This window comes from Diadema antillarum, unplaced genomic scaffold (genome assembly GCF_040938485.1).
Source record: "Diadema antillarum isolate AM-2024a unplaced genomic scaffold, OU_Dant_1.0 seq00001451_RagTag, whole genome shotgun sequence".
Taxonomy (NCBI): domain Eukaryota; kingdom Metazoa; phylum Echinodermata; class Echinoidea; order Diadematoida; family Diadematidae; genus Diadema; species Diadema antillarum.
In genome coordinates, this window is record NW_027272197.1 from 37,563 (window position 1) to 59,253 (window position 21,691).

Here is a 21,691-nt window from a genome sequence, read left to right on the forward strand (position 1 = left end):
TGTTAGAATGATGTTATTATTTAGAACTCTTCCCTGCAAGGGCGCCATCAGCATTCTTGTGATCATTATCTATCCTTTGATATGGGATAGACATTTATGTGCTAACTTAGAGGGGGTGGAATGTTCGTCCTGTATCATCAGAAGTGTAAACAAATTATCACTGCTGATTTATAAGTGCATTTCTGTCATTCACTCATGTTTTCTGGCACACACTTACATGCCATTTGTTGTATTCTTGTAGAGGGTTATCAAGATAAATATATAGTTAATAATGTGAGGGAAACTATTTCAAATATGACTCAAGCACAAATGGGTCATCACATATTTGACGAATACATCAGTGTTGATTTATGCCACGACATGCACCTTGATTCCAACAATGCAGTGTAATACTGACATACACGTATAACATTGTAAAAATACAATGGACATTCACTCATAAGGTCATGTTACAATTTTTTATAGGGATTACACTTACAGTACAGTAATTATCTAGAAACATTCTTTGTGATGATAATATGATAAAGCTGTTTACCACAGACTTTAAAGAAAAATCCGTAGCCCAGGATACATGATGCCTTGCTGTGATAGATATGTGCCAGCTGACGTCTCAGTCATTGTGAATACTATACGCTATTAAACAAAACGCAATACAACTATCCAATACAACATCTATAAACCTTGTACTCTGTACAAATACAATATGAGCTTGCTGTAGACGATAGTATTCAAAGTTGTCAATTCATTCAGATGGCATCCAATACTAAACAATTTATACAGTACTTAATTCCAATACAAATCATGAACTTCTGTTACGGCATATTGTTGGCAGGTATCACAAAAGAGTAATACATACAAGAAAACTTTAATGCATTATTTGCAATTCATTAAGGAACAAGTCACAAACTACATGTATAAATCATCCAAACACATTGTACGGGTTTGTGTTTGGCATATATGTATTGATTTGGGAACCCTAGTGCAGGAGCTTTTATCATTTGAAAGGTACAATGTGAGTGATCTGTTCAGTGCAAGCATAATACTGTTGTATATAATTTATTATGGATATGCATATACTGTAACACCATTCATGTGTAAAGCTCTGCACTAGATATATCACTCCAATCATAACTCTTGGACCAATTGATGGAAAATCAATAGACATATAGATATACCATGCCCTCATTAAGTGATGAAGCTCTTGCACAAGTTTTAAACGAGTACAGCTATATTTGGTTGTTTTTTTGCAATATATCTTCTTACAAAGATGAAGAATCACATACCATACCAATGTCTGCATAGCAAGGAATCTAGATCTGGGGGGCATTTCATGAAGCATTTTGATCAGATATTTTTCTGACAAACTGTTACAAGCTGCTGAAATCCTTGCATCTGATTGGCTGAGGGCAAATTTGTCTGACAAATTTGTCCGACAAAATGCTTCATGAAATACGCTTGATGAAATACCCCCCAGAACTTACATCAGCATCCATCTTGGTTAACATGTACATTGCACCCGGACAATGCACTCTACTACTCTACTACACGATTACCCGGTAGTATAATGAAACTTATTGCAACAAGGTAAAATGGGAGAAAAGTTTATATCCTCTTCACATGAGGAACTGGTTGACCATTTTAATCTCTTGACAGATCCACTCATGTTTCTTCATGATTTGTTACATTTTTTCCCCTCAGATTCATCTTTGTCATTGGAATGATATTTTAATGAAATGAAGGAAAAGCAGACTATGTCAAGACTCTTTCCAGTGCCCGACGGCTGGGTCCTCTACGTTACATTTTATTTTCTTCGCTCAAATGTACACACGTGCAAGGATAATCATTTTGGTTTTTCATCCCTGTTCAATGAAAAAATCTCGTCATTTGCAAGACAAGTACGTGTAAGATGATTGATCCCATCTAGCATGAGTTAGATGCGAGACAGCAGCATCGCGGAGATCGCGTGGGATTCGTAAACTGGTAGGGGGGCACCATCTTCTAGCTGCAACCACACGTTCCCACAATCATGTCTTCGATTGTTTTCAGCACTGCATTCTCCTCGTCATCAAAGTACAGGAAGCTGATTGGGTGGAGCGTGGCGGGTACGCAGCATGGTGGTGGCGTCGCGTTATCATTCCCATCCACCATATTCATGATACTCTGGATCACCGCGTGGTTTGTGACCGGATACCCCTCCGGGAGGGGAAAAGGACATCTCCCCGTGCAGCGATAGGCGTTGTATCTGACCGGCATGATGACCCTGTTTGACCAGCCGATCGCATCCATGTCTACGTGCATGTCCGCCCTCGAGCACTGGCTCTTCTTTTGGGTCGTCATCGCTGAGTGAGCCGTTCGAGGTGTTGGGGACACCCGCACCTCGTGTTGCTCCAGGGCCCGTTTCCGTCTCAAGATAACCTTGTCACTGGGAGCGAGATGGTATTGGATGGTAGACAGTGAAGGATGACGGGGGTCCCCTGTTGTCGGCGCTTCCCCGTCAAGCTTGTATCTGGCCAAGTTTTTCTTCGGCTCATGTTGAGTAGGACCTGGAAATGAGACAGACCAAGATTGATCTACATGTACAACTGTACTTAGATGGACACCCCATCTCCCTTCCTTGATTCGCTGACAAATTGTACAATGTACAAGTATATGGCCAATTTCGTGCATGTATAGTGCATTTTCATGGCATGTTTTCTGTGAAGGGGGTGTAGTTGACGATTCTCAAACCTCACCCTCCAGTCTTTGTTCAGATGCTGCACATTCCGCATCTCAGAGCAATGGACCTGCTCTACAAATTAAGTTGTAATTAGTGATGCTCAACTAAATAAATGCCCGGATGACGAAGATCTCTGCAACTTAATACACGTATATCGGTATAACTTATTCATTAAAAAAAAAAAAAAACACCTTCATTGATGGGTGGCATTGTAGTAGGGTCTCATGTGTCAAAGAGTTTGTTCAAGATTATAGCTGACTTTGTGAAAAGAGAACGACCAAACAGCAGTAGTTTCGTTCAAGTCAGATATGAGTAATTATTTTCTCACACAGCTCTCATTCTCGTGCGTAAATATCTTTTCTAAATGTCTTCGATATCACTCTTGTTGCCAATACTTCAGCAACCATCCCCTCCTATTCGCAAAATATGCATTTTTAAATCGTATACGATGGTAAGAAATTTGGGTGACAGATAATAATATATTTCATCTTCTTGAATTCCTTTCAAACGTGGTAATGTAAATATTTCTTTGCACGTAAAAGGGAAATTTGCGAGGCGATGAGATATAATCTCATTTAATTTGCATTTCTGACTACGACTGATCACTATTTGTGGAATACATGTTACAATGAAGTACCTCCAGTAGTCTTTGTCCATTGATGGTGACACTGTCTTAATCCTCTGTGTTAAATTTGCTCTAATGGTTAAGTCAATTTTAAAGCCGAGTATTTTCAGAATATTGATATGTTATTCGCTGCGACCTGAACCAACCTTCCTGTGCTGAGGCGATCTCGGGAGATTTCGCGAAGCGCGAATCCTCGCTGAAGAGCACGAGGATCGGCTGTCGGCTGTCGTCCTGTCGCCCTCTTTTGACGAAACGCAGTAAAGTGTTGGGGAATGGTTGACCCGACAGTGACGTCACGGTTATGTAGATGCCATGATTTGACGTGCTGTTTGCCAACCAGTCTTGAACAGCTGCGATAAATATTTCACAAATTGGTAGACATTTAAAAAGTAAACCTACTTTTATCATATCTCCTTCTTTTTTTCCAGAAAAGTATTCGTGTTTAGATTGCCGATTTGAGGAACACAGTCGTACACATGTTGGTCAAAAGAAGAAGGGAAAAACATTAGCAAAACAAACTAAGCAAACCAGGAGGAAGTCTTATCCCCGTGTGTGCTGGGGCATGATATACTTGACAATATTCCGTTTTGAATCACATTTTTAAGATACAACCTCAGCGTCATCGGAACAAGCGACTTCTTCTGTCACGTGGTCTTCTGTGACTTTATCTATCCATCAGTATTAAAATTACTGTCAGTATTTTGATGGTTGAAACGTAATTTGATGGAAAAGAAAACCTCAAACTGCAAGCAAACTTCGATCAAACCTACCGTCTCTTATACTGAAAACCTCCCATCCAGTTCCACGAGCCGACATGAGTCGCAGTCCGATCAGTCTGGCGCCCTCTAGTGACGATGGATCCTTCGACATCAATTGATACACGTGCACCTGGAAAAAAAGAAAAAGAGAGAGTTTGATTGGTATTACAGTGTATAACAAATAATAACTTACTTGATCTGTTCCTGAGAGTATTAAAGATGAAGGACATTCTATCATTTCACAGATATACTGGTTTATAGGTTACCTGCGTGATATTTTTGAACAGAGGTTACTTTCAGTATGACATTATTGAAAGACGAACTTTAATCCACTGGTGTAAATGTTGTAAATGACCGACTGGCCAAAAGATCATAGCCATGTATGTATTACTGTGGCTTATTTATATGCATAAAATTTAGCTGATTATGTATGTTCCACGTTAAAAAAAAATCAAATTTTCCAAATAAGTTTATACCGCGAGTGCGTGCATTATTCCATGAACTATTAAGCCTATATACTGCCTTTTTTAGCGACAGAAGTATAAGCATGTCCTTCGCTTTCGAGATATCTGAACCCTTCGGGATATTGATGGTTTTTAGGCCTACATTCTGTTGAGTTAACTGATTGTTAGTAACTTTAATTTACAGAACTTTGGATCCAACAGAGCAGGAGGTCGTATAGACGTCCAACTCAAAACAGTGTCCATGGAGTATTTAAAGTGATGGTTTTTTGTGAATGTCTTAATGATTTGATGACATGAATGACGGATGAATTTCCTGGTATCTTAATTTCTTCATGAAAAACATTTAAAAACAGACTATTTTTCCAGTCTATCAAGTCATTTTGATGGCACGCGTCGTCTTCAGGTATTACATTATTATTATTTTGCAATCGCATCCTGGTGACTTGAATATATAATTTCTGCCTGTGGTTATTCCTAATGAAAGAATATGATCTTCACTTTCACCGCTCATAGTTACTGAACCTATTTTAAACGTATCCCAAGGGACACATTTTCACGGAAAATACGCAAAGGCACGAGAAAGTGAGAGACGCCCAAACCATAAGTATTTCCGTTGATGTGAGCCAACATTGTGTAGGAATAATGCTCTTCTAAACCCATTTTCCTTTCGCAAAGTTTATTCCCCTTCATTGACGACACAGCAAATTTTCCACCGAGTCCTCCAGGGGATTGGAACTAAGAAATTCAACTTAGGTCCATCGTTCAAACTGTTTATCTTTCTCTTCAGTTATCTCTCATATTTCATGAAATAATGATTTTATGGATGTTGTCATGTAAAGATTACTCTAGAGAAGAAAGTTCGCGGATCATCAATGTTTCCATTAGTGAGTTATTTCTTTTCCTCCGGAGACCTAATGCTTTTTCAAATTGTTGGGTGGAGGCAGTGTCTGTTACAAGCACTCCCCACTGAATATAATAGTATTGATGATTTAACGACAATCATGACTCCTTCTGCACCTTTTTGGCACTCGCTCTTACGCATGTTTGTACGAATTATGGCTCCCGTATGTCAGCTTGTCTGGAATCCGGCCAAAATTCACACATCTTCGGTTATGTTTTTCACGTGATCGTGAAACTGTTCGAAATAATGTTCGAGTAATGAAACGCGTAGGGGACATCCAGGGATTTAAAAATGTCTGCCGAGGTTAGGGTATTCCTCTTTTTTGCGTGTCTGCAATGGGAGTTATTCAAAAGTGCAGGTTTCTGACGCCAGACGAGTTAGCTTGAAGGGGCACATAAAACTGTCACGGAAAAACTCAGTCATTTTAGTTTCGTGCGGCGGTTCCATTCACTGTGACTGCATCAATTTCCACATTGCTACTCTTTCGCGTCCGACACGAACATTGAGAAGTGAAAGATTGTGTCTGTTCCAGTAGATGGTCCCCTCATCGTACTGTAAGCTCTAGGCAATGCAAACCACCGACTCAATGCCTGTTTCAAATAAGATCGACCAAAACAAATGACTTTGCTAATGCGAATCAGACGCATTTTACGCACGTCCACGAGCAACATCCGCGAAGAAAAAAAAAAGAGACAGATTCTTTTTTTTAAAGTAATTATCCTTGTCTCATTTGTCTCTTATTTTGCCAGATGTTTCAGGGTTGATTTGACGGGAGGAAAATTTTGTCATTATTTCACTGTCTACGTGTCGAAATTCATGTACTACAACTCGACTTAATTCATTTCTCATGTTCTTGCAGTGCACACAGCAGGTCCAGGCACTCGACGCGGGTGCCCCGTAGGCCTACTATAAGTTTAATTCCTGGACGCTACATGCTTTCAAAAACTCGCCAATTTTACGTGACGCAAGTTTCCAGCCTTGGTCGTCTCGACGGGTGATGTAGCAAAGGAGACAACTGGAGGTTTTACGACTTTCCCTCCTAGATAAACTTTATTGCAGCAAGGGCTTACACCCTCTTCAAAAAAAGCCTTCCAATTACCCTTAATGTTCATCCCTCAAAGACATCTGTTATCATATGAGCATGCGCCAAATTTTGAACGCAGACCGTTGCAGGTTTAACAGACCACGGGAATAAAGTTGATTTTCCGACATTCTTCTTCAAGTGCATTTATAGATGATTACCAGTCGTCCTAAGATGACAATCCCATGGTAACGCACGCAACCTTTTTACTCTCCAGGAGTGGAATACAATCATGAGGTGTATGGAAAACAATTGAGTCCATTTACTTTGACGATTATACTTCCTTCTTACATCAAGATTTATGAATATGGGTTCCAAGCTACAATTTTTCACTAAGCTGGTTGTGGAATTTAAGGATTTAATGATCATGATAATGTATTAGTATCACAGTGTTGTCCTGGAAAGCAATTGAATCAATTTACTTTGACGATTGTACACCTTGCATCAACATTTATAAATGCGGGTTCCAAGCTACAATATTTCACTAAGCTGCTGGTTTTGAAATGTGAGGATTTAATGATCACGGTGATGTATTACTACCAATTATCACAGTGTTACCCCCTCTCGAAAAACACTGTCTGCTTATATATCAACGTCCCAGTACGCGCCCCAGACAAGTGCACTTGCGATAAACATAAGCTATGTCTATTTATTTGACGAGTATAAGGTAGATTCCGATATTGTTATCACTTTACGCAAACTGAAGTATTGGATTATCTCAATATTATATGGACATAATGTTGCGGGTTAACTAGTTGATATACATGTAGATATAGATTATCTTTATTTATGCATTACCAATATTAATATATTATTTTTCATTTCATTTTCACTGTATCCGTAATTCCTACAGCTCCCTCACCCTGATTTAATCATAGCCATATGGTTACAAAAAAAAAGAAGAAAAAGTGTAACGTTCATGAGAGGAGTGATTATGTAGTTTGTACGCAACGCGTTTAGCTTACCTGGAAGAAACTCGGCCGACGCCCAGTCATTGTCTTCCACCGAGGCTTCAAGCGAAACAGGTGTAACTCGGCTTGCAGCAAAACTTCAGTGCTCTCCACCCTCGAAACGTCAAACTTGAACCACAGTCGGTGTTTACGTGCTAGGAGGAACAGAAAACAAATTACGCTTTATACCGACTGACTGTCAACCTTATACCGGTTCCATTCATCCGTGAGGTCCGATGATACAGAGTGAAAATCTAATCCATACCCACGGAATCTGATAAATAGAGTAAATTCATCAGTCTCGTTACAGTCGGACAAATATATCGATGGCATATCTGACTTCCAAGTTACAAGTCTTTATCGTGCTTATTGTAGTGAAACCTATTCTGCCTTCTCTGTGTCGTTAGCTTCACCTGAACACGACGTAGAATTTTCCATTCCATGTCGTTCGGAAACACAAAATTTCATAATGACTGAACTACGAAGAATTATACTTATATCATTCTTACCTATCAATGATGTTAAAAAAAAATGAATGCGCCACTGCGAATACTAAAGTATTATGAACGTTTTGTCGAGATTTAAGATTCTAATCTAATATATTGTTTTTTATAAACTGTTAGTGACCTCATTACTTGTTTTCAGCCTCGTGCGAATTTGCCTTGCCAACGCTACAACTACCTCTAAGATGACGACTTTGACGAAATGATATTCATAGCATCCATTAGACGTTTAACATACTTACTTCGTTTGTTCATCTTTTTTTTTAAGGAAGAAATTGTGGTGAACGCATTGCAAGCAGAACTCGTTCAAAACCTATTGGTGGTAATCACTGATTTTTCTTAAACATAAAGGCCCGAATTCACGAAGGTGGTACAAATGAAACCATGGTTTAAACCATGGACAAAAACCATGGAGCGCCAAGTGTCGCACGGAATATTCTGTTACGAAATCAGTCATTTCGTCGACAAAATGACAGTTTTGTTAACGAAATGTTCATTTAGTTACAAATTGTCATTTCGTTACAAAATAATCATTTCATCGACGAAATGACTGATTTCGTAACGAAATATTCCATGCGATACTTGGTGCTCCATGGTTTTTATCCGTGGTTTTTAACCATAGTTTCATTTGTACCACCTTCGTGAATTCGGGCCAAAGATTTTAGCTCTATGGATCTCCCTTTGGTGAAAGACGTTTTCGCTGAAGACAATTATTGTAAACTGAAGGAAGGATAACATCTTAATGTTTCTTCATGTCACCGTCTCGTGTGATCACCCACGAGGATACCAAGAAAAAAAAAAAGGAAAGAGACAAAAATGTGAACCGTGTTATTTTGAAGTTCGGCCAACCATGTATAGTGAGGTATAGAGTGCGGTTATAGACGATTTACGATGAAGTCAAGCGCAACATTTCACGTACTTATCACCATTGTCTGAATTCCCATATACACGCACCACAAACCTGAGGTAATGAGCATGAACATCCTTTTTCATACATTCCTGGAAAATGACTGTCCAGTAACTTGCAGCTAAGGTACACAAGCACAGACAAACCGACAAATACACGCACACACACACACGCACATACACAGTATATAGGATATATATATGTATATATATATATTTATATATAACTATATATTTACTAGTATATACATTTAGACATTTACATGCATATTATGTATAAATTTTTGATGATGATCGAAAAAAATTGTAAAAATGGGGCAAATTTATGTTAGTGAAGGATTCATTTAATCTCGTTCTAGTGAGTCGACTCTTAATCGTTTTGGATTGTGTGCGTGTGTGTGTGTGTGTGTGTGTGTGTGTGTGCGTGCGTGCGTGTTAATCGGATGTCAGGAATATTCTGGTTACTATGTAATACGTATATGCTGTATGCATGAAAAAGTGCACACCTAATAACGCAGACCTACACCCGTGACAACCATTTTGTTAAAGTCTCGGTCAGTACTTTTTGTATCCTCTTGTAAGTGATAAGTGTGTATTGTTTTTGCTTTTTAGTGTTTTTTTCTCTTGTATTTGTTTTTGTTTTGTTGTTGTTGTTGTTAGTTTTGTTTTCTTTCTTTTTTTGTTTCAATAATGAACATGTAGACTCAAACTATATTCATGTCCATCACAGAAGAAGCAGGAGAAGGGGTGTTAAAAAAGGGGAGAAAATGAGGCTCGGGTTCGGAAGAGACAATAGGGTTTGATATTGAACAAAAGGAACAACGATAAGTTTTGCATGGACGTAATGGTTACAGTATTCGATATTTTTTTGAGTGCGTAATGTTCGAAAGTGCACGTAATGAGTGGTGTGTGTGACTCACTAGAAATAAAGATTTAGGACACTCAAGGGGGCATTTCTGCCTGGGTTTTGTCTCTCCATTTCCCTTATAATATACACACAAACATGACCAGCGGTCTATCTGCCCACGCAAACGCTCAAATGCCTCAATGGCTTGAGATAAAAATATATTTTGGCAATGATCTGCCATTTGAGGAACACATGTCTCTACAGAGACAATAATTAACAGCCGGTGGCGTAGTTTCAGGGACCGGATAGCGCGGCGAGCCGAGAATCCTGGCCACCCCACCACGGCTGTTCGCTGTCGTGAGGGTGTCGGCCTACCTAATTAGGAGTAGGCCCTTGATAGAATTTTTTCCTAGGGCAGTTGTTCCTCACTGTATTTCTCGGGATAGGCCTATCTTTGATGTCGATTCTGATATGCGTATCATAGTGATCGATTGATATCGACTTGAACAAAAATGAGTTAATTCAATGTCGCTGCGGGAATTACATTTCAAACAAAGCTGGATGATCCTCTAAATAGCTTGACTCTCGGCCTTCTTATTTCTTGCATGCCCGAAGCACGGCTTTCCACAGCAATATCCAAAGTAATATGTGCATACAATTTCTGGCTGCTGTGAGCAGTAACTCAAAGTAGTGACAACGGAGAAGATTATAGAGGTGTTTGAAAAGTAAGCAAGTCTTTTCCTAAAGTATAAAAAAGATAATAATAATAATCTGTGTATCCCTCTACAAATGCGCTCTCGAGCCTACGTTTTATTCGGTCTATGTAAATATTGTTGTTTTTTTTTTCATTATTTCTTTGACATCAAGACGAGGTATCACGAAAAATATGATTTTCAAGTATACCAGGGAGGTGAGAAGAGAGCTTCCCGCCTCCTTGACCTTGAGTATACCAATATTCTCTGACACTGAACAAGACGATAATCTTCAGCTTCCCGTCGGCTCGGAAACTTTCCAAAAGGTATAACATCGGAAACTGGAATCAAACTAATGCGCAAAATGAAATCTGAGATTCAATAGTAAGGTATGCAGTTAGCGACGAGTCCCGTACACCTTAAACATGTCGGGCACAAATTTAAAGGACAAATCCACACCACGTTGAAGTTGAATTTAATAAATGAAGCAAAATCAAGTAGAGTGGTCGAGGTGTTGTCAAAATCGCCCCCCCCCCCAAAAAAAAAAACAACAACAACAACAACAACAACAACAAACACGAAAAAGTTTAAAGAAAACAAAATAGAAGTTTAAAGTTTTTTTTTTCCAACGGAAATAGTGATATATGGCTACAACAACATCTACAAATTATTATGAGGCGATGCTGTCATTGTCAAGTCCATCATTGGCTGTATTTCTGGGTGCACGTCACGAGACCGACACCCATGAGTCATATAGCTCACGAGTTATGCAGCCCAAGAGTCATACAGCCCATGAGTTCGACACTACGCAAACAAGGCCCACATGACTGATACAATAATAAGCCTCGTGTTGTAATGTCGAACTCGTGGGCTGTTTTACCCTAGTGTCAAACCCATGGGCTTTATTCGCCTAGTGTCTCGTACTCGTAGGCTGTATGACTCGTGGGGGTCAGTCTCGTGGGATGACCCCAAATTTTCTCCTCTTTGACATGAAGTTAAAAAGAAAAACATATAGTGTGTTACAATATTTAAGAAATCAAAGCATCTGGCGAAAAGGTCGTATAAAGTGTGAAGAATTGTGTGTGGATGACATCATCACTTTAGTCAATTTACAAATGAGTTCGTGACCGACGTCAACAATCACTGGAAACAAACTCTGAAATCAGTCTGCAGCCACTTGTCACTTTGTTTTGAAGCAACAAATCAGTATGAGTAAGCATTTCTGAGAAAAAAAGTTTTCTTTCTCCAAATGGTCAGACTCCATCGAGGCCTGTTTTGGACAAAACATCGGCGGCTGGGGCAGAGGGAGGAGCTGTTGGCGCCAAGTGGACACTGCAGGCTCCAGCCTCTTTGTGTTTTTAAATTTTATTTCTTACACCATAAGTTGATTCGGGAGGGGCCCCTCAGCGTATATAGAGCTACAGTGATGTCGACACAGAAACAACAGTGTATCCACGGCGCCAGTGAAGTTACAAAGGCCTGTATGCGTGATCTCAAATTTAAGGATGCCAAATATTGGGATGGGGTGGGGGAAGGGGGGGGGGGGTTAAAGAAAATTATTTTGCATAGTCATTCACTTCAGAAACCCTGGTACTGAGTAATTTGATTTTTATTCGGTCATTTTTGTTTTTCGTTCGTGTTATGCATCACTCTTAGGGCGTAAGATGGAGTTTTAAAAAAACAACATCAACAAACGCTTTTATTTCATTTTCTTTTTACTATGGACTAATCAGATCAGACTGAGGGAAGGCAAAAATAGCAAGTGTGATTTTATAATGAAATCTGGACTTCTCTACAATAGGTCTGCACTCTGACGATGTATGATGATTGATTGTGAAAACGTGAAATACGCAATCATTATGTCAAAGACGTTAGAGAGTGTGACCATTCAAAGTGCATTTTGATTTGATTTGATTTTGATTTTGTTTTTGAATTTCTTTTTCATACATAAATGAAATACAAAATCAATCGAACGAACTATTGTCTTGTTCCGTCTTGTCTTTGTAAACAAATATGTTCACAAGAATCCTTTGAGTGGTTTACAATTTACAAGCATGTTTTTCAGTGGACCTCTCAATTTTTTTTTTCTCCAAGCATAACTTTGTAGTTTGCCGGTATGCATGTATATTTTTTTTTTCATTTGTTAACCATTATCTATCATGCAAAGTTGAATACATGCCTATGTTATAACTCATGATTTATTCTGTGTTATGTTTTGATGGAAAAAAAAGAAAGGATGAAATAAATGAAATGACATGAAATGAAATGAACTGATTGAGCACAATATAATTTGAATCTGACAATTGAAACATAATTTTTTTTTTCTATTTTCCTTGTTTGAGGTACTTTATTTTTCCACATGACTTCACGTATTTACAATCACTTTATCAATAATTTTTACCAACCAAAGTAGTTCCGTATTCTTCTTAATCCAATATCATCAAATCTTGTTTGGTTGTACTTCAAACTGATATGAAATCTTAATTCCGCTTTCAATTCTTCTACTAAATGGTGTACATTAAACAATCATTTGTTTCTTTCATTGCGTTCTCTGACATAATTCCTGTACACGATGAATTGGGCATAATTCAAAACAAAGTTTACTAATTTCATCTTTTTGTCCTCTATATCATATCCGAGAATAATAACTTTTTCATTGATATCAATTGCAGGATCGAAAATATTTCGAATTAAAACCGAAATTACTTTCTAATACATCTTGATTTTTTGGCATTTCAGCAGAAAATGTCAAGTGGTTTCTTTACAGTTGCATATGATACACAAATTATCCTTCAAAATTTTCCATTTAAACAAATTGTCTTTACTGGGTAATATTCGATGAATAAGCTTAAAATTGAAGTGCTTTATTCTGTTATCATTAATCTGATGAAACTTATATTGCAAAACCTTTTCCCAATCAAAATCACAGGGTAGATCCAAATAACCTTGCCAGAAATATAAACACGACGGTTCTTGTTTTTCCTCATGCAGAAGTGATCTATATAATAATGTTTAGCTGACGTTTTCTCAACACTGATTTGATCACCTGTTGACAGTTCAATAATATCAAATTCTTCGTTTTGCAACCGTACGGGAGTCTGTATGTTAAAACAGATAAATGATTAATTCAAATTCAGGAATATACTGCAAATGACAAAATGCATAACCTCAACTGAACCATAATTATACTGTAAGACATCTATGACATTGGAATTGCATGACGGCCAAATAAACTTGGAATAAATAGTCTAGTGTAATGAATAACAGGCCATTGTCACATGAAGAGTGCCTTGGTATCACTGATTCCCTTGCGCACTCTTTCGACAATATGTCACGTGGTGTCATGTCGACAAATCAATAATCGTGTTTGATAGGTCGGCTATTCCCACTGATCTCTATGTTAGTTACATAGAGATTAGTGACTCTTCCCCCTATGGAAGTATTCATGTGACAAAATCTAAGGCAATGGTTGTTGATAGTTCGTACCGTCTTCACCAATGTGTTTTATGCCCTTTCGGGCCGACAGTCTTGAGAAACCGTTTACCATCACGACCACAAAATTGTTCCCTATTGGCTTACTCGTGTAACATCAATAAAGACGCATGTGTCATTTTCACTCAAAGTAGGAAGAAAGGGTACCAATGAATGTCGGGAGGAGTTTCGAAAGAAAAACAAAATGGGTGGCATTAACTCTTACGATGTACGTGATCTGCTTGCCTGACTTGAAAAAGGAGCGGGTGCAACCATCTCCTGATATTTTCGGTGTGTGTGTGTGTGTGTGTGTGTTTGTGTGCTGTTTTGTCAATTGTTGGTCTGATTGTTAAAAGGCGACTATAATAATTGCGTCTTGAATTTCCGTACTTAACAAACAAGAATGCCTACACAATGTACATGCGCATTTCTGAGGAAATTCCACAAAGCGATATCATAATCACTTTCGTTCATATAGTTTTGTTTGGTTTTCGATGCTCGTCATCAATTTCCTCCTCTTTCGATATAATCAACCGTTTCAGTCATGTTTTTTTTTTCTTTTCATATTCAGTGCTCCCTGAAGTGTTGTTCTTGATCTGGAAGAAGGTCACAGATTAAATCTATATCTCTCTTTTCGTTCATTAGGTGGATTAATTGTCAAAAATGGACCTGTCGTGTTATGGAACATACGATAGTGCCCAGTGTACTGATCTCTGCACCCTTTCTACACTGTACCACAATATTAAAACCATTTTTATACAGTTTTAAATTTCTTTTATAGTTCATTCATTGTTTATGTTCCTTCAGTCCCGGAATAGCCATCTGTAGCCGTCCATTGATGGAAAATGTGCGATGTACTGGCAAATATAGCCTCATCCAAGAAGACACTGTGACATTAACACTTCCTTGAAATTGTAACGTTGCAGGTGTCTTTATTTGAGGCAAATATTGATAGGTCTTCTGGCAAATCCAATGAAATGTTACTAATACTGATTACGAAGCCCATATTAGCTCTTATTCTGCCAGTCTTTAGAACATATCTCAATCTACTGCTTTGGGATGCCTTCCCCCTCTCCCCTCTTCTAAGCTAAAATGCATGTCAATTGAGAATGCAGTGTCTTCCACTCAAAGACAGAACACAGTATAATAATCGATACGCTTCTATAGGACGTGTTCAACCATTGTACATAACCGAAGTGAACTGATATGTATGATAAATACTGCGCTAGCCTGATTAAATTTCTCCGAGCAGTTATGGTGTTTCGGATAAAAGAATCGTGACATGTTTTCTCCTTAATTGATGACATAATTACGTAACATGTATTTCTTTCTGACAATTCTGTGGGCCAGTAATGAAACCCTAACACGCGTTTCCTTCTCCAAAACGCACGGCATCGGGTATACTAACACAGGATAGAGTTTGAATAGTATCATAATGTCAACATAACAATGTTTCACGTTTGCACACGAACACTTAATGTATTATGAACAGTTTATAAAAGGCAGTCGATCCTGTTCATCAGAAATCGATACTAAGGAGTCGCGTCATGTATCTCCAGGGCAGTGCATGTTTTCTGTGTAGGCCGTGAGCACGGCAAGGGCACATCAATCGGAGAGAAAGGCGCGGTCAATCTAAACACTACCGATTGATCTGTTTGGTCGAATTCGCCGATTACCCTTAAACGTGAGCGACTGAAGTTACTGGGAGAAGCTGCTGCTTGGCCCAATGAGTATGGGGTGGATATTAGGCCGTCCTACTGAGTGTTGCGAGAGAGTAGGTGTACTCGGTGTGATGATATTTGTCGGTTTCTACGGGACTGTTATCATGGAGATATTGATCAAGGAATCCACGTGACAACAAGTACGTCATTACCCTAATGGGTAGGCGTAATGAAGGCGAGGCTGATGGTCAAGCGACTCTGGTCAGGGCATTGGATGGCCGATGATATAATAAAGCAATAGTCACAAACTTCTTCCACTTCTTCTCTGTCGATGTTGTTTGAACCTATTGAGGAAGTACGGGTTCCCTCTATAAGTTTGCCCATTTTCAACTAATTCTACCGTCTCGTCAAAGTGATTATGCTCAAATAGAGGCAGAGAAAATTAATTTTAGGTTTTACCCATAGACAGCGGGGCTGATTTGAGAAATCTGTTAAATTCGTCCGTTGTTGTTTTTTTTTTATGCACGATAATGTAGTCGTCTCCTACGTCATAGATCAGGGCACCGTTTTGCGAAAGTTCTCAGCCCTTTATGGCAAGTCAGTGACCAGAGCTTCTCATCCAATCAAAACCGAGGATTTTACTGAAATTGTCCGAGCCTGACAACCTGTCAGGGCTGACATCTTTCATGAAGCGGTGCCCTGATTAATCGAGATAAAGATAATGTCAACATTCCTTGATGATGTGGCAACAAAGCTTCTTCATCAGATGACAGATCAGTTGAGAGTGAACTTTTAAAAAGCACTTTTCAAAGTTCAGATCGAAGAAAGAACATTCATTTTCTTCCATGTTCACGTGGCCGTGTGACCACACTAAGGTCTAAGGAAAGCCACCTCTAATTTGACCGAGCCGAAAACCCCAAATGGATGGACTGTTGGAGAACAGAGAGTTGACCAACCAATGTCTTATGAGGGTCAAGAGTTAATATGATTGATATTTCTATCATGTCTATTGTGATAACAGTGTCCGTCACAGCATTCGAGGAAATTCATCTTTTTTCTAGATTTAAAGAGAACAGGTGGGTTTGGCGATGTCGAAGGTATCATAATAAGTGTAGGCATAGCAGTTCATTTTTTCCCAAGAAGAAGTTATTGAGAAAATGAAGTTTGAAGAACGCCAGAACGCATACTGTCTGACAAACACGTATTATCAGAGTTATTTCCATTTGCATAATTTTGCTTCTCTGTATATCAATATCTTTATTCTGTATGACTGTAGGCCTGCTATAATTTTCATGTTGAACGTTTGTAACTCTGTATCAGTTATTGACCGTTTGAGGCCTGTCGACTTCGATCGGCCTTTGTGTGTATGTGTGTTGTTTTGGGGTTGTTGTTGTTTTTTTAGGTTAAAGAAACAAACTGAATTAAACTATACGTACGCATGAGAGATTTTCCAGGAACTCACCTCTATCTGATAGGGCTCTGACCGTGTTAGCATTGAATGGACTCCGACCAAACATTCGGCCCGAATCAGCATCCGCCACAGAGTTGTACAGGTTGATCATAAATGGAGGAGGGATCCGACTCTCCGTCCCGCCGGCCGAGAACGAGGATGCGTTCGTCGGTCCTAGAAAGTCGAGGATATTGAGAAGGCCGAGCGCCTTGGAGGGCATCGACTCTCTCCGGGACGTTCTCTCCATCTCTAGAAATGGTGTCTGTCTCCACGGGAGCGAGCTGGAGAAAGACTGTGATGGGGAGGAGTTGGGCGTTGCCCCCGAGTCCAGTGATGACGATGATGACGACGATCGTAGTGATGACGGCAACAAGGGATTGGTGGGGGCGATCGGGTAGAGATGTTGGCCCTGTTTGTGTTCACCGACAACATCAGGTAATCTGTGCTGAGTTTGAGATTCGAAGGGATAGATAGGGTACGCACGAACGACTGTTAATACAAGGCAGAATACAGCGTCGGCTGCAAATCCAGCTAGTCTAGCCATTTTGAAAACTTGTTGCTTCGCTTCCTTTTTTTGGTAGAGGTAGATCCCTTCATAAACTTTTCCAATCGGCGAGGAGTTTGCCAACTAATGTGACTGTGAAATGCAAAAATGACCCTGATTATTCTCGAAGGACATCATCATAGGAGCTTCCTGTCTGGGCAGATTCAACATCGGCTTGTCATACTGCTCACCATACTCAAGTCAAAACGGAAGACCCATCTTTAAGCCTTCGTAGTTCTGTCCTAGTACTCCAACAGAGCGCAAAAATCGCGCTGTCTTCCACAGAAAATCTCCACTGTCAAAGCAAGTCCAAAAAAATGAACAACTAAATATCAAAAAATAACTAAGACTGTATTCTATATTGAACACCCATTGAACTGATTCTTTGATGATAACAGAAGCAAGCGATGTGGAACTGCTTCTAATCACTTTCCCCTCGCAAGTTGGTTTGGTAGCGTGCCTCCCGTGGGATACACTCTCTGGCCGACCTGCTTATTGTCAGATGAATCGGTAGCATCTGAAATGATCGAACGCCGGAGTGCACTGAAGGGGAACACGAGGGTGTGGTCATAGGTGTACCAAGGAAACCACTTGTAACGTCCCTCTGGGTCCCTGGGCATTTCTTGTTTGATTTGACACCAAAGAGGGAAAACAATTTCCAGAAAAAGAACCAAAAATATGAGCCCTTACATCGAACTCCCCTCTCCTCCACTTAGTTGAACTTTGTTCTATAAGCCACAAGGGAGAAAGAGAGAGAGAGAAAAAAAAAAGTACACAGAATATCAATGCTCGAGGTGGCATGAAATATGATTGTCGAAGTTTGGCAGTGTGTTTTGCCCTTCTGTAATCGCATCCAACTTCGCTATTCTTCGACATGAATGACACTTCGAAAGAAGAAGATGTTGTACGAGTGATAAACACTGAAGCAACACACACTTGTGTGATTGAAAGGTGACACAGCTATTTTCTCTCTCTTCTTCACCCCAATACAAACAAACACGCACGCACACAAACACACACACACACATGTTAAAAATCTTTGCTGGAAGAGGGATACAACATACAAGAGTTCCTCCGAAACCAATGAGCTTTCAAAACTAGAGTTCTTTGCACTTCGCGTTTCTCGAAAAAAAAAACCCCGTGCAGTCAATGTGCTCGCCAGTGCGTGGTCGACTATTGTGGGCTTGGAAGAAAACACGTATTGTTTACGTTGGGATTTTACATGTGTTGTCGCCCGTTTTCACCGGCCGCATCGTGGCATTTGTTTCGAGTGGTCCATGGCATTGATTGACGGCTAAAGCGAGCTCTACGAGCAGTCGCAGGTGCAAACGCCACGCTGTCTGGGCCGAATGGTTTTACAGGTGGGCCTGAGTCGATCTTTTTAAAACTCTTTTGGATTGTTGGCGATTAGGGGGAAAAAAGAAAGAAAAACGAGGGAAAGGAGAGAGAGAGAGAGAGAGGGGGGGGGGGGGGGGGGGGGGAGAAGGGGGGGTTACAGAGTCGCTGAGGAGGAATGTCTGTAACTTTACCGAAAATGAATTAATGACTCATTTGCCGCCGGCTGTGATTAAAGTAATTGTGCGTTCCACCACCGATGTTGGAGTAAGTAACTTCATGGGCCTCTAACGATGAGATCAGAGCAGATGACCTTAACTTAATGTGAAGATCCCTTGAACATGTTCATCACATCCTTGAATGAACCTTGATAATAGTATCATCTTACTTATTCTAGGTTTTTGATTTTCATCTGTGGGTTCGTCATCAAATTAGATGAACAATTTGACATTATTCGTCACTCAAACAACAGATTCTGTCAAGTTACCTCACTATGCATATAATGATATAAACCACAAATCACGTTCGAACTATAATTCAATATAATAAATATGACTGACAATGATGGTTGCTAGAGTGTATTTCGACTATATGATTTGTGAGTGAGATTTTTTAATTTTGTGGCTAGTATCCTAGCATAACGCCAACAGTATATCTTCAACATTAAGGCTTCAGTTAGGCCTAGGAATGGGTGTTATCGGTGACTGGCCAATTTATGCTGAGACCTAATTGATCTGTGGATTTAACGATGAATGTTGCAGGGCGGAGAAGTAGATATATTATTGGAAGACATTCAGAGTAGACGCATGGTACGTCTAGCGGCAAGCTGCCTCGCCTCTCACCAACACGACCATTGACAAGTGTGTATTTTGTAGGACTGAACAAGGAGAGTCTCTTTAAAGCACGCAGGTGTTGGCGCCACGCAGTCTACCATGGAGAGCGGTGCCAAAGCTGGTGAGAAAACGCCACTTACTCCCCACGCAGTACCAGTTCTCCACTCAACATACGCACACACACACACACACACACACACATACACACACCGGCAAATTCTCACGTATTATCAAGGTGTCAAATGGGTCCAATAATTTGTGTAGTGATAAGAAACAATAAGTGAACTTAGGGGCACACCGACGCGTGAAGTGATTGATTTTCTCCCGCGCTCCCTTCTTTTTTTTTTTTTTCTTTTTTCGTTTTCAGCCTTCTTTTGGCGGAAACCTTGAATAGCGATCGTAATCGGGCCCGATTCCGAGCACCTGAGCTCATTGTAATCACCATGTGGGATAGAGTAGGTGTTTTTTCCCCCATCTCATGTGATTTTCTTTTTATTTTCCGTCTGACTTCACAGTCGGGTCCACAAGGTACTTGAACACAATGTTCAAAGGTACAACGCGTGAACACAGGGATGTGGTTACCGAGATTTCAGGCCCGATTAAGCATAACGGACAAGGGAATCCTGCCACTATTTCCTCAGTCCGTTTCCCTTTCGGCAATGTCATTTTGGTGCAAGTTTGAGACATTTTCGCACGGTTCTGTTTACCCTGCATACTGCAGGTGTTAAGGCGGTCATTATTCTTTTTTCCCCCTTTTTTCAACTTTTCTGACTTCAACGAAATGTTTATGCGCAGTAAACGTTTATTCCCATGGAACCATGGAAAGGTACTCATCCACCCAATATTCTGCATCCTCCTACATGCATACGTACATACATACACTTTTTATACATTACTTTTATTGCATGTAAGCGAATACCTATATATGCCCTATATATCAAGCGCAAGAATTTAGGAATAATACTGTGCACATGCATACTGACGACTTTGGAAAACAGTCATTATTGTTTTGGATTTGTAAGTAACAGAGTGTATAATTATGCAAAATAACATCATCTACTGAATTTACCAACAATGATGTTAAAATGCAAATAGTAACGTAGCCCTCAACTTTAAAGTCACGGTAACTACCAGTTTACATCTTTTGCCTGATCATGCTATCTATGACATCTACCCTACTAAACTCACAATGCGTTGTTTCATTTTTTATCTACATGTGTTTACGTTTACTACAGATGCTGAAACACTTCTGCGAAAAGAAGAAAAAATGCAGCTTTTTCCAACTAAAATATAAGAAACAAATAACAGGGATTCTACTTAAGAGTGACGGAAGGAAGTATGTTAAACTTTCCACACCAGGTGAAGGGGTAACGCTATACCATTGTAACAATTTTTAGAAGCTACAAACCCTTTGAACTATCCCGACTGTGGAAGAGTCAATATTTTCCTCCCCTCTTTCGACGAAACGCGAAATAGTAGGCCTACAATCTTTTACGTCATCGGTCACTCGGGCCCGAAGTACGAAATGTAACAGACTCGTGACAATTACAATAAGCCATACACCAACAGTTGTATTTCACCGCGCTTTTTTGTCTTTTTGAAGTGTACTGTGTGTTGTTCTTCCTCTTGTTGCATTTGGTTTGTTTTATTCTCTTTTTTGTACCTTGCAACTTGGTCCCTTTTCTTTGAAACGGTGGTAAGTGTTCACACCTGTTGTTATGGCCGAATATTATGGTAACCAGCAAGTTCCTCTTCAAGATGCTGCAGGTGCTTTATGGATTTTTTTTTTCTAATCGTTTTCCTCTTTGTTGAGAGTAATTGCATATCCCTGTATAACCAATTTACGATGTCTCTTGTAACCCACCAACCCAGGAGCATATATAACATTAAAAAGGACTGCGTGACATCTATTCACATTTCCGTGTGTACGAAAATGTCAAAATGCACCGATTCA

General features: G+C 39.7%; 1 protein-coding gene across 1 annotated transcript; it reads right to left on the minus strand.

Moving 5' to 3' along the window:
* Window positions 1–1,998: 1,998 nt before the first annotated feature.
* On the minus strand, window positions 1,999–17,569 carry LOC139709578 (bone morphogenetic protein 2-like). The gene is made up of 5 exons (XM_071621534.1): window positions 17,038–17,569; window positions 7,511–7,650; window positions 4,112–4,229; window positions 3,488–3,691; window positions 1,999–2,543 (listed from the first exon to the last, which is right to left on the minus strand). Exons 1-5 carry the CDS (start codon window positions 17,567–17,569, stop codon window positions 1,999–2,001), a joined length of 1,539 nt encoding a protein of 512 aa, XP_071477635.1.
* Between the last annotated feature and the right edge of the window lie 4,122 nt (window positions 17,570–21,691).

Bases quoted from the DNA above. Each gene is read 5' to 3' on its own strand.
- LOC139709578 (XM_071621534.1), bottom strand. From the start codon at position 17,569: ATGGCTAGACTAGCTGGATTTGCAGCCGACGCTGTATTCTGCCTTGTA. The intron at 7,651-17,037 runs GTGAGTTCCTGG...TGTTCCTCCTAG, and splicing joins CAGAGCCCTATCAGATAGAG to CACGTAAACACCGACTGTGG. The intron at 2,544-3,487 runs GTTGGTTCAGGT...TCTCATTTCCAG, and splicing joins GATCGCCTCAGCACAGGAAG to GTCCTACTCAACATGAGCCG.